Source organism: Lytechinus variegatus, chromosome 2, assembly GCF_018143015.1.
Source record: "Lytechinus variegatus isolate NC3 chromosome 2, Lvar_3.0, whole genome shotgun sequence".
Lineage (NCBI taxonomy): Eukaryota > Metazoa > Echinodermata > Echinoidea > Temnopleuroida > Toxopneustidae > Lytechinus > Lytechinus variegatus.
Genome location: NC_054741.1, coordinates 54,979,622 through 54,993,835, shown reverse-complemented (window position 1 = coordinate 54,993,835; position 14,214 = coordinate 54,979,622). Strand labels below are relative to the sequence as shown.

The 14,214-nt window shown below is 35.4% G+C and overlaps 1 protein-coding gene across 1 annotated transcript in view; it reads left to right on the top strand.

Moving 5' to 3' along the window:
* Window positions 1-1,569: 1,569 nt before the first annotated feature.
* LOC121408396 (Fanconi anemia group J protein homolog) overlaps window positions 1,570-14,214 on the top strand; it is a 48,083-nt gene continuing 35,438 nt past the window's right edge. The window contains exons 1-8 of the mRNA XM_041599868.1: window positions 1,570-1,607; window positions 2,593-2,769; window positions 3,209-3,351; window positions 4,196-4,331; window positions 5,466-5,610; window positions 6,423-6,512; window positions 6,917-7,019; window positions 13,195-13,317. Of these exons, the coding sequence (XP_041455802.1) occupies window positions 3,349-3,351; window positions 4,196-4,331; window positions 5,466-5,610; window positions 6,423-6,512; window positions 6,917-7,019; window positions 13,195-13,317 (600 nt within the window). The 5' untranslated portion in view covers window positions 1,570-1,607; window positions 2,593-2,769; window positions 3,209-3,348. The remainder of the gene's footprint in view (window positions 1,608-2,592; window positions 2,770-3,208; window positions 3,352-4,195; window positions 4,332-5,465; window positions 5,611-6,422; window positions 6,513-6,916; window positions 7,020-13,194; window positions 13,318-14,214) is intronic.

Sequence of the window (14,214 nt, the reverse complement as noted above, 5' to 3'; positions counted from 1 at the left end):
ATCCTTTCGGTCATTCCCCCATACACACAACCCCATGCTATATATGAATATTTACCTACCCACCAACGCTAATTGGGTGACCACCTTATTTGTGAAACCGCGGCATTTTAAAAATATCTCTGTTGTGTTCATTCTACTTGTGGCATCTTTGACGATACGTATGCATGTCTCACAAGGGCCATTCAGTATCGTAAACATCAGATCATCTGAGTCAGGTAAGTTTTTGAAATGTCTTAACTTTAAAGGTAATCTTGAATTTTACTTTCAGGCCCTGTAGATCCAGATTTCTTTGCCTTGGATTATCATATTGTGTATTCAAAAGTAAAGTGAGATAGGAAAAAATTGTCTGATACCAGAATCACAAATTCAACACTCCTGCTTTTGAATTGTGTAATGCAGATGATACTAGTCTACAACTGTAGACCCACATCTGCAGTTTGTGTATCACAGCTGATTCAAGGAGTCTGCATACTGGGGCTGAATGGCTCGCTACGCTTACCCTTTCAGACTGGTTTGCGACGCAAACCAGTAGCAGATCCCACCTCACGAGCCATTCAGAGTCTGCATAGAAGACTAGACGATACTGCCAGGTGCTCTCCACTTGTATATATTTTTTGATAATGGTGCTGGTTTTATGCATTTGGTTTCACACAGTATCCACTCATGTTCCAGGATGCAGTGAGATTACGGATGAGTTTACAAGATGATGGAACAAACATACACTATCCTGGGTGTGAAGCTAGCCTTCCCATGCAAGGCGTATCCTACCCAGCTTTCTATGATGTCCATGGTGAGTCGAGAACATACATATCTCTATACAGTCAAACCATATCTAGTAATCACCTCTATAGAAGGATCACCTGTTTATAAACACCACAATCTTGATTCCATGCAATTCTTTTTTTACTTTCAGCATAAATGTTATAAAATAGAGTTAAGTCCTGTTTATATGGTTATTCCAAAATCTTACAGCATTCAATAATTCTACAATTCTATCACATCACTAAAGCCCTGTGTCATAAAGATCAATGGTAAATCTACCATACTACATGTATTGTAAAGTTCTACCAGTGAATTCTACATTTTGATGAGGTATTGAGCCGTGTTTTCATAGTAGATAGTAGTTACCATAATGGCATTTACCAGAACTGTAAGTCTATATAAAACAGGCCCCAAAAGTTATCTGCATGTAAAAATAAATTCTGAAATTGTGATAGATAATATATGATTGTTGTCTTTCAGATTATCAAAGGTATTGATCGACATCAAAACTGCCTCCTTGAGAGTCCTACAGGGAGTGGAAAAAGTCTTGCGCTTCTCTGCTCATCACTCGGATGGCAGGCAGGAGAAAGAGGTAAAAAAAAAAATTATTTTGTTTTTAAAATCCCTGATGACAGTGGAGATCTCATTAAAGTCCGGATTAAGCTTTGGTGAATGGTCAATGTGAATTATATGTATTTTTTTAATTGGTGATTTGTGAGGTGTCAGTAGTAGATGATGGTAGAGTATCATGTAACATACCAATCTTACAGAAAGTTTTTTTTTTTTAATTTTTTTAGAGAAACAGAAAAAGGCAGCTGGGGAAGCGTACAACAAGGCTGACTACAGTAAGTATGATAGTATCTTGTTAAGCTAATATAAACTACATGTATTCATTGATTAGACAGTGAAGGGATATGTGATATTTCTTGTTTATGTTGCCTCAATGTACTGGCTTGTCATATTTGATTTATTATTGAAAGAAAAGCTGCCCAGGACATTGTTGGCATATTATGTTGTGTCAAAATGTCAGGGATTAAGGTTCTTTCTCATTATGAAACAAAATCAAAATATATATACAAAATCGATATGTTTGTGTGTCTTTTTTTTTTTTCTTGGCCACTATTCTATTTGTGTTTTTAATGTAGTAATCAAGGCTTTGATAGGTCAGTGGCCTTTCTAACTTCCTACATCCACTTCATTTTATTTTCATTTCTTTTATATTTCTACCATTTTTTATTGCTTATACTGTGATTTAAATTCTTTTACTCCTTTGTTGTATACTTGTACATATGTTAGTATGTTTTTAAAGGATGTCAAATAAATGAATTGAATTGAATTATTTGGTTTGTTATTTCTTTCCTCACATGTTAGTAATAATTTACAAAAGTCTGTATTAGGCAATTCTGTTAAGACTTTCCTGAAGTGATTTATTGCCTTTTTGTTCACATACAGAGAACACTATCCACACTAACTTTTTTTACTTGCCAGATACGATATTCTACTTGCCTCGGGCAAGTGCTAGTGTTGAGCAGCAGCCCTGACTTATGAATGGTTATATTTCTCCCAAATTATAATGGCCTTAGCAGTTTATGAAGAAAGAAAGAATGAAGATTGGACTTTCAAATAGATAGATTAATTATGTTATGGCATTCCCTATTAAAGATTGAATGAAAAATTATAGTTTTCTTCTTTTAAAAATGAAATGATAGTTTGAAGTTTAGAAATCCTATTTCTATGTAGACTGTCTCAATTATATCAGTGTTATCTTAATGATCTACTTCGATTATTCACAGATCAAATTTGTTCTTGTTCTTTTTTGGGCTATAATAGTACCTATCGATGATGATTACGATGACAAAAGTTTTAGGAAACCTTGTACCTGTAGTTGCAACAAGCCTTCAACATCGACTACTGACCCTGGTCCTTCAACATCCACGGCTACTTTCAGTACGATAATTCAAGATGATGAGAAGCCTTCCAAAATATCGCCTCCTTTTGAATCGAAAGGTATGTCTATTGAATTGAGGTTTGACAATGAGGAGGATATAACTCACTTTTTTACCCTTTTTGAATAAATGATGGTTCCAATTACCCCTCTTGTGACTGTATTCTTTCAGATTACCTTATAATTTTAATTTTATTTTCTGACCTGATTTCAGATCTAATTTTACAAATTAGGGTCAAGGGAAAGAAACAAACCATTGCTTTTGTGGTTAGCAAGTTCGCAATCCATCACAATTGGGTTGCGAAGGACATGAGATAGTTGAATAACACTTAAAGATTCTGGATAACTGGCCAGTGTTAACTTCCTCCAACTCCCTGTTGTTTATCGTGGAAAGAAAAAACACTTTGCACACTTATTACATACACGAGGGTTGGTTATCTTTAAATATGGCTTTAACCTCATGAGAAATTTTTGATATACTTATTTAATATCTATTTGTAGGGAAAGAAGAAGATAACGCCATTCTCATATCTGAAGATGAGGACGAAAAAAAGGATGGAGCCAACAAAAAGGAAGATGATGATGATGATGACTTTGACTTTCAACCCTCCAAGAAACGTTCACGAAAGTCTGTTGGTCCAATGGTAAGAAAGTCATAAAATGCACTGAACATTCAAGATATTTTTCAAAGTTACAATCAATTAAGCCAAACATAAATTTTGATTGAGGTGTGTTTCATGATAGATATTTTAGCAAAAAAAATAGTGGCAATTAGAAAGATAATAATTATCATTTTCCAACTATCAAGATCTCACAAGGGATGAATTGAGTACCAGTAATCGAAAGTACAAAAAAAATCCTAATGGAAGGGGTGGTATACTGTATTTCTCCTAATAGTTTGTTGTCAATAACATCTAATATGATAATTATATAATAATCTGACAACTTGTCAGACAAAAATTTTGATGAAATGCTCCCCAGGTGTCAGTAAGGCAGCTTGTGAAGATGAAGAGCAATCTCCTTATACTTATTGTGTCATCACCCAACTCTAGGGTACAGCGAAGAATACGAAGCATCAGAAGGGGGTAGTCTTTGATGATGATCTTGGAGATGTAGAGCAGTTTCCTTATCCTTATTGTATCATCAACATTTTCCCTCCACCAACTCGAGGGTACAGCGAAGAAGGCAAAGCATCTAAAGAGGGTAGTCTTTGATGATGATCTTGTAGATATTGTAGAGCAATCTCTTTATCCTTATTGTGTCATCAACATTTTCCCTCCACCAACCCAAGGGTACAGCGAAGAAGACGAAGCATCAGAAGGGGGTAGTCTTCGATGATGATCTTGTAGATGTTGTAGAGCAATCTCTTTATCCTCATTGTATCATCAATCTTTTCCCTCCACCAAATCAAAGGTACAGCAAAGAACCATGGAGATGTTGAAGAGCAATCTCCTAACCCTTATTGTGTCATTATTTTCTTCCCTCTAGGGTACTGCTAAGAAGACAAAGCGTCAGAAGGGCGTGGTCTTTGATGATGATTTTGAGGATGTTGTAGAGCAGTCTCCTAATCCTCATACCAAGGCTCACTGGGAGATGAAATTAGTCACACCTCAAGGTAGGAAAGGTTAGCTGATGAAATAATGTTTGAAATGAGTGAATAAAACATACACAGACACCATTTGAGTATTGGTAGCAGGCTTTTATGGATGAATGATCAATAGATGAATGAATAAATTGTTGAATTGATTGATGATACAATAGATGGATGAATTGATACAAGACTGACGATGGAATGAATTAACGATTAATATATCAAATTTGAGATCAAACTGATCTATTAATTCAGTAAATCAGAAATCATTGTAAATCATATGATGAAATGATACAGATTCATCTTGTACCCATGAACTGACTCTCACTGCTGCATTATGGAAATGTCTTTTTTCAATTGACACATGTAATTGCATTTTGTATTTATTTAACCAAGTAAAACATCAGTATAATTATAATAGACTAATCATTTATTCTTTCATGAACTATGAAGCTATTACAAAAATAGAAAAGGGAATTTTAAGGCTTGTTTGACTAAAAAATTAATGCAACTTGGAATCACTCATAAATTCTTAATTATGTAAAGTGTATGACACATCACCAAATTAGAATCTTCAAAAAAATGTAATCCAATGACCGGGTAATACCGTAGTATATCTGTAAAGCGCTTTGACACGTTGTTCCGATGTATTGAGCACTATATGAAAGCGGATTATGTGCTACAGCTTAATCTTTGATAGAAATTTGCCTTTAATTTATATATATATATATATATATATATATACATACAATATAATAATTACTTGGAAATATCCTACAAATGCAAGTATTAAGTGCCATAAAATGTAATTATTATGTAACTATTATTGTCAATATCATTATGTGCAGGCATCCATGTTTAATTATTTGTTTAATTTAAGCATGACTGAAACCCACTTGTCATTGTCTCTGTTATATCCTCCTGTTTTGTAACAGCCATGGCGTAATTTCCTTCGGCAAGGAATTTATCCACATTGTGCTGCACTCAACCCAGGTGAGGTGAACGGGTACCTGGTAGGATTTTTCCTTGAACGCTTTAGCGCCTATTAATATGGCGGCTCAGCTACAGCTGGGGTAATAATATGGTCCAAGTATCAAAGTGTAGTTGATTATATGCACATAGTAACTGCGCTATATAAAAATGGACATCTTATTGATATACTTGTAGCTAAGGCAGGAGCCAATGAACTATCGGGATCAAAGAATGACACGTCACCATGCTCCTGTTCCTGTCATATCTCTAAATGCCAGAAGATGATGGAGGAGGAGGAGAAAGGTATGAAGAAAGAAGGAGAAACCCCCAAACCAATAAAGTAAGTTGCAAAATAAGGTCCCTGTTTCATGAAATTTATTACTAATAAGAAATGCTGTAGTTTAGATGTCATATTTGCTGTTAGCCGATACCGTTGCAGGATTTGAGTAGCTTGTAACACTAGGGTAAATCACCATTGATAACAAGCTTATTCAAACAGGGTCCTGGACGATGGATTCTAAGGATAGTGTTTATAAATGATTGCATTGATTTATGAGTGCAAGAAATGTCACCCTGTCACTAAGCTTTGTGATATGGGCCCCATGTTAAGGTCTTTAAATAATTTCATTAAAAGTTGGTTCTTAATGATAACAGAAATTAAGATTTTGCTAAGATCTGAGAAATATTTCCTTTTATTTTTTTCCTCGCAATGGACAGAAATGAAGTGTAATTTTCATAAGTCCACTTTATTACAAAAGTAGCTTTTGTGATTTAGTTTAGCAAGTGAGATCTTATCAATAGACGAGAAGTGGGATTGCATAGGACAAGGTTTCAAAATACATACTCTCTTGAGTAGCTTTCTGAAAGTATATGTAACTATGACTGTTTTCTACGTAGGCTGATACATAGATTGTATGTGTACAGTTACTATCATTTTCATTTGTATTCAAATTATTATTTTTTATTTTACAGAAGTGTTTATGTTTTTGAAAGTGTTAAAATAAGTGAGAAGATTTTATCATTTTCTTTTAGTTCACTGCATAGGATAACAAATAACTAGATAACTGCTCAACAAAAACTTAATACTTTAAAAGGCTGAATTTTGATGTTTGAAATTATTCATTACCAATATTTCATTTTATTTTATTTCAGAGTACCTAAGATCTATTTTGGTACAAGAACTCACAAGCAGATTGCTCAGATTATACGAGAGCTTGGTCGGACTGCGTACAAGTCAGTGAGGTAAGACAGATAGTGAAGAAAGAGAGGTGAGGGAGTGGAAATGGACCTGGCATAAACAACAATGTCTACTTTTCCCCTTTTTTGTTTGTGTTCTATACTGATTAAATAAAAATAATGTAGGTAATACTCTATTCCTTAAATCATTATTCAGTTTTCCACCGTGTAAAAGAGAAAAATGCTGTTTTTTTTTTTTGTAAAACCCTTAATCCTTGCAAATTTTGTTTATTATTGTGAGTGCAAAGGATTTTTTTTTTCTTTCTGGCAACAAAATGAAAGTCACCATACATGCTATTATCTACAACATTATATTTTTAGATGCCTCTATTCCCATCTACTTTGTACACAAAAATGTTGCTTAGCTTTGTGACATGCCCCAACTTAATCAAAGTTTTGTTTGTTTGCAGAATGAGTATTTTGGGAAGCAGGGAGCATACATGTGTCCATCCTGAAGTCTCTAAGAGTAAGAACAAGAATGAAGGATGCAAGGAACTTCTTGATAACAAAACAGTGAGTAATAGGGCACCTTTAGTTTACAAAATATACCTTTTGAGATGTTCATTTGATTTTGATTGGTGCGTTGCCTAACCGGACAATATGTTTGGATGAAAATTCTCTGTGAAACAATTCACCAGCCCTTGCTGCAAGCCCTTAGGATAACAAGGGTTTTTTTGCCTTAAAACCATTATCTGTATTAGGGGAATTTCAAGGGCAGCAAGGCACTTCAGGTGAGCATGTCAGTCGCTTTGCAATCACCTTGCATTGCCTTGGGTTGATGCAAGACAGGAATTTTGCTTTGAACATTGGGTGAATTCAAGTTCAGTGTTGACCTCTAGGTGTTGGTGTTAGGTCAATTCTTACAGGAGTATAAAACCAAACGTGAAATGAAGATGGTCCTAAAAAGTCACTCACTAGGTGTTGAGCTGTCAATATTGTGAACTGGATCATCTGTTTAACCCAGAATAGGGTTTGGAGCTAGGAAACGCAATCCAAAGTGTGCTTCCAACACCAACACCAAACTTGAAATCTTCCATTGTGCTAGAGGCACTCACGGTGGAGATCATTCCAAAGGAAGAACTTAACAGGAAAGAACCATTATCTTGAGTTAAAAACCTATTGAATCTTAATTTTTTAAAGGAATAGATTGTTGGTTATGCTTGGAGTGCCTGAGAATGCTTCATGAACTTGTTTACCAGAAAATATTTGTAACCCTGAGAAGAGGTTAATGAAGACATCTAAGAATGAGACTAAATGAGAATGGTGTAAGTAGGTTTGAGACCAAGTTAAGTACAGACCAAACAGGAATTAGACCAGATTGATAGTAGGCCAAATTGGTGTAGCCCCTGTGGTATTAGACTATCTGAGAGGTAGGCCAAGTGATTATTAACCCCACCTTGTTTGCTCTTAGACTTTGTTTCGATTTCTCTGTCAAATTGCCTTATCATTATATCACTATGTAAATTGGCAATTATTCTACAAGCATGACAAGCAGTCTTCAGTCGTTTTTCTCATGTGATAATCAGCTGTAAAGAAGATTTTCATCACTCCTCGTCCCGGTCCTCGTCATGTCTAGGAAGTCGAAGCTACGTGATTCGGGTAGCGGCAAGTCAGCGACCGAGCCACCGCCAGCGCTGACTGAGCCGCACTCCGATGGCCTCTCGGTGCCTACCAGTGCAGATGCACGTGCAGCGGGCTCTGATTTCGAACAGTTTGTGCGTCGGGGCATAACGGACATAAAATCTAAGCTGGAGAGTTTTGAGTCTGCCCTCGAATTTCAAGCTGCCCGAACGACTGATTTAGAGCACCGTGTAGAGCCGCTTGAGCTGAAGGTCAGTACTCTAGAGAAGAAAATCGAGGATCTTCACATCCTAATGCGTAAATCCGAGGTAGCTGAAAACAAGCTAGAAAGGTTCTCTAGAAGGAATAACATACGTATTGGCCTTAAAGAGGAAAGTGATGAAAACCCTGTTGGAAAGGTATCAACCATGTTGTCGCAGCACTTCGGGATGCAGAATCCACGTATTGAGCGTGCCCACCGGGATGGGAATCCTAGCAAAGGAAAACCCAGACATATGCTCGTCAAGTTCCTATCCTACCAGGACAAACGGCATATCATGTCCCTAAAGCGCCAGAAGCTGAAAGATGCCCCTTTCTATATTGTGGATGACCTTACACGGCTGGACAGAGAGGAGAAAAATAAATGGAAGAAAGAGGTCGCTGGAGCATATCTTGCTGGGACGTTTCTTCATTTCTCGGCAGGAAAGTGGCGTTTGCATGGAGGTGCCCTTGCTGATTTCTACAAAGCTGAAGTTACTGCCGGCGATGGTCAAGTACAGTCTCCTCCAACTTAAATTGTGACTCAGTTTGTCCTTGACTGTGAGCCCATTCTTCTTTCTTTTTTTCTTCTGCGAAGCTTGATGATCTTGATCATTTCCTCTTCTTAGTTTATCAAGATACTTTTTCTACTGTGATACTGCTCTTAATCAGTGACTAAAGATACTTTACATCTGTCTTATTAAGTATTGTGCCTTTACATGTATGTTGATTAGAGAAAGTCGTTATTTACTTTTGGTTGTTTCTGGGCCCCAGAAGTAACCCATGCCTGCTTTATATCATTTTTTTACGACAAATCTCTGTAAGTGAGTTTGTTTTGTTTTGTTTTTGTCTTTTTTTGTTTCTTGTTTTTTTTTTTTTTTTTTTTTTACCTGTTTAATGTTGTCTATGTAATTATGACTATGCATCACATTTTTGTATACGTATCAATGTGCTGCTTGGTCATGTGGGAAGGATGGCCTATGATATCTTGCCCCATCTGTTTTCCTTTTTCCCTTTTATGTGAGAGTGATTTGTTTTTACCCCAACGCTCCTCTGTTATATCCAGTTATTTGTTTTGTAACTGCAGATCTATGTGCTGTTTTTTTGTTGTAGATTATGGAACAGATTAATGCTGCTCAAATGAGCTACGCTCAGTCTGATGATAACACTATTGCAGACCTAAATGTGAATGCTTTACAGTTTGAATATGTCTTAAATGATGAAGATGAAACTACAGTAACTGGTTCCGAATATTATACTGAAAAACTTTTTTTGGATCTTCTGGAAAACTGTTCTGCCAATGAGACAACCTTTTTGCACTTTAATGTGCGCAGTATGAATGCAAATTTTGACAGACTTTCTTTGTTTTTGGACAATTTTCAGGACAATTTCCCTGTAATCGGAATCACTGAAACATGGTTTTCTTGTGATCCAACTGCCATATACAATCTTCCTAGTTATCAATTAGTCTTTAATAATCGACAAAGCAGAACTGGTGGTGGTGTAGCTATGTATATTCCCATGTCATTCGAGTGCCACACAAAAGCTGAATTGTGCGTCATGAATAATTCGTTAGAATCTATTTTTGTTGAGATTATTATTCCTGGAAAAAAAAATTTGCTAGTGGGAGTTGTCTATAGGCCACCTAATGGTGACGTATATGAATTTGTTGAAGAAATGTCAAAAATTCTTTCGAGTGCTTCATTTAATAGCAAAAATATTGTCATCATGGGTGATTTCAATATGAACTTATTTTGTTACGATAGTGATAACTCTGTTAGTCACTTTGTTGATACTTTAAGCACATTCTCCTTGATTCCATTGATTAACAGACCAACTAGAGTAGCAGAGAACTCGCAAACTTTAATCGACAATATTTTCACCAACTTGCACCCTATTCCCTCTGCTGGCATTATTGTAACTGATATTTCAGATCATTTCCCTATTTTTGCTAGAACATCTTTAGTATCAAGGAACTCTGGCGATGCACTCAGTAAAAAGCTAACACGCAATTTTACTCAACATAACATTTCACAATTTAAGAGAGAATTGGAAAAAGTTGAATGGAGTGAAGTTCTTAATGAAACAGATGTTGATAAGTCTTTCAATAAATTCATGGACATGTTTATGTTATGTTATGATAGATGTTTTCCTATAGTGCAGAAATGTAGACAAAGATATAATAAAATACCTCGAATGCCATGGGTTACAAAATCTTTACTTAGGTCAATAAATAAGAAAAATCGTTTGTTTTGTAGGTATAAAGCAAAGCAGACCACTGAATCTAAGTCAAAATATACCCAATACAAAAATGTACTGACCTCTGCTCTGCGCCAAGCAAAGAAAGACTACTATCATTCTCAACTGCAGTCTGCATGTAATGATGTTAAAGGAACATGGAAGGTTATTCGTAATGTTTTGAAATCTAATCCTAGACCACAAACTATTACAAAACTTGTCTGGGAAGATGATTGTATTGAAGATAAGAAACTGATGTGTGAAGCCTTTAATGATTATTTTTCTAATATTGGTACTACTCTATCTAGCACTATACCTAATATCCAAGAAACCTTTGATAATTATTTGGACAGTCCAAATGAAAAAAAACCTATTTTTTGTTCCTGTTGTCAATACTGAGGTTATAGATGTTGTAAGTGGCTTGAAAAGGAAGAAGAGCCCAGGTTTCGATGGTATAACTAATGACTTGATAAAAGATGTAATTTCATTTGTAGTTATACCTCTCACTCACATTTTTAACTTGTCTTTAGTGCATGGAAGTGTTCCTGCAAAAATGAAAATAGCTAAAGTTGTGCCTATATATAAAAAAGGAAACCCTGTAGAAATGGGTAATTATAGACCCATTTCTCTACTCTCTGTATTCTCTAAAATCTTGGAAAAACTTGTATACATTAGATTGATTAAGTTTTTGAAGTCTTGTCAAGTTTTCTCAAGTTCCCAATTTGGTTTTCGTGAGAAGCACACAACTTCTCATGCCATTCTATGCCTGTTAGATAAAATATCTTCTGCACTAGATAAACATCTTCACACGATTGGAATATACTTGGATTATTCCAAAGCTTTTGATACAGTGAACCATGATATTATGTTGCACAAACTCTCCTATTATGGGGTAAGAGGGACTGCACTGGAATGGTTTAGAAGCTATCTTAATAACAGGCAACAATTTGTGCAGCTTAATGAAACATCTTCATCTATGCGACCCGTCACATGCGGAGTACCTCAAGGCTCCCTTCTGGGTCCCTTGCTTTTTATTTTATATGTAAATGATTTTCCTAAATCTTCAGAGATATTTTCTTTTTTGTTGTTTGCAGATGACACAAGTGTTTTCTGTTCTCACAGAAACTTAGAAACTCTTTTAGGTGTTGTTAATAGAGAGCTTGGTGTGCTGACGAAATGGATTCACGCAAATAAACTGTCCCTTAATTTATTGAAAACGAAATATATGTTATTCAGTAACAGTAAAACAGTTATGCCCGCTAATGTAGTCTTTGATCAGGTAAATATTGAAAAGGTATCATCTATTAAATTTCTAGGTCTTTACATTGATGATAAGTTGTCTTGGAAGGCGCATGCATCCCATTTATGTAAAGTACTCTCCAGAAATGTTGGTGTAATTAACAAGCTGAAGTTTATATTCCCTAGGAGTGTACTTCGCACATTGTACTCTTCCTTAATTTTGCCCTACCTAAATTACGGTGTGCTTGCCTGGGGAACCACAGCCAAATCTTACTTAGAAAAAATCCTGCTTATTCAGAAGAGAGCAGTGAGAATTATCTCGGCGGCTGATATGCGCGCTCACACTGATAAGCTTTTTTACGAAAACAAAATGCTGAAGGTCCAAGATATATATCGTCTATATCTCGGATGCCTCATGTATCAGTTGGAGAAAGGTGGTGTACCCATGGATATAGCATCTATTTTTGTTAAGAATAACCAAATACACAAATACTCTACGAGGCAAGCTGCTTTATACCATGTATCATCAGTAAGAACTCAGCTCAGAATTAATTCACTTGCATATGCTGGACCAAAATATTGGAACTCTCTAGACAATTCTATCAGGCAGTGTGTCAGCTTATCTGTTTTTAAACATAAAGTAAAATTTTGTATATTGTACACCTACATTGAAACGTGACATTTCGTGCTACATATCGTACTGCATTATTGATATTATTTTCCTTTTCTTCTGTTTTTATACCCTACTACAAGTATATGGATTATTTATAGACTTTTTTTTTCTTTTCTTGGATTTATATATGTAATGTAAATAATGTATAATTTTAGACTTATATATATAACCTCTGTAGGCCTAAACTCCTCTTCAACTCTTGATTCTGAGTGTCTAACTAGAAAAATCCTCATAGCGATATTTAAGTATTAATGCTAGATCTGTTATTTATTCATTTATACTTACTACAGACAACTGGATTAGTACCCCCCCCCCCCCCGCCCCTGTTTTGTCGTGTGTACTTACCTTCCTTTACCCTAGTCTAGTTAGTTGTTTTTCTTATGTTATTACTGTATATATATGTATATATACTTTTTTTCTTACTTCTTATCTGCTGCTTTTTTTTCTCAATGCAGACGTTTAATTATATTGTATCATACATATTTTGTTGTTGTATCAAAGGTGATCTGTGCTTAACAAGCGTTGCTTCTATACAGACCACCTCTTTCCCATATTTTTAGATATCTATTTAGCTCATTGTCCATAAGCTTTTATTCCTGTTGCGTTTTTTCTTTTAACCTTATTGATATCGTACATGTATACATTGTATTTTGGTTGTGGAAAGAAATAAATGAACTTGAACTTGAACTCTGATCAATTTCAACTTATTTTTCTATGCAGGGAGGGACATGCAAGTATTTCACTAACGTCCACAAGATGAAACAGCAGTGGCAGATCCGTGACTATGGACTCACAGAGGCTTGGGATATAGAAGATTTAGTCAATCTGGGAAGACGGGTCAAGGTAAGAGCCATATCATACCATGTAAACATTTGGGCCCCTCAACACGAAGCTTTACAATTAATCATAGAATATTTTTGTCTGATAGACGTACAACCAGTTGAGAAAATGAGTTGTGTGATCCACTGGTAAGCTGTGTGGTATGGTACCTGGATATTTGATTTCAATGTAGTCAATTATCGCCAGAAAACCATCGCTGATGACACGATATACCAACGAGTCTGAAAATTCAATATATATGTTAATTATAAGTTGCATTTCCATAAGAGCAGGAAAGGGGAATGAAAGCAAGACTTTCTGGTGTTCCTGCCATGGAAAAGTTGGCATTGGGTACCAACTTTCAAGATCTGAGTTGGTTTAGAGCCATACAGAGCACCATTTTTGGTCAATAGATAGTGGTGAACTTTTCATAACTGAAAATATTTGGTCATATTGTGTTCCCATGATATGTCAACATAAAGATTAAATCATTATCGAATATACAATTCAATATTTTGTTCAATATTGCTTAATTTTTATTATATCGAAATATCGCCCAGCTCTACCTGAGGCTCTGTTTCATTAAAGTTTATCATTTACTGAAAGTTACCACAGAAACTGCTAAGCCACTCAAATTCCAGAATTTCACTTAAAATGTTACTGTAACATCACTGCAAATTATGATGCTGATGATTCTACATTTGCCATGAGGAATCAAACTAGGTTTTACTCTAGTAGAAAGGAAATTCAAATATTTCATACTTTAATCAAAGTTTTCATGTTTTTTTCAAATTTCAATGAAACAATAATTTTTGTAGGTGCTTGAACTTTCTTTCTACCTATTGAAATGAAGTTTTTGTGGTTTGGACTTTTTTTTTTACCTTTGTTATGTTTGAATGGTTGGCCATTTTGTTACTATTC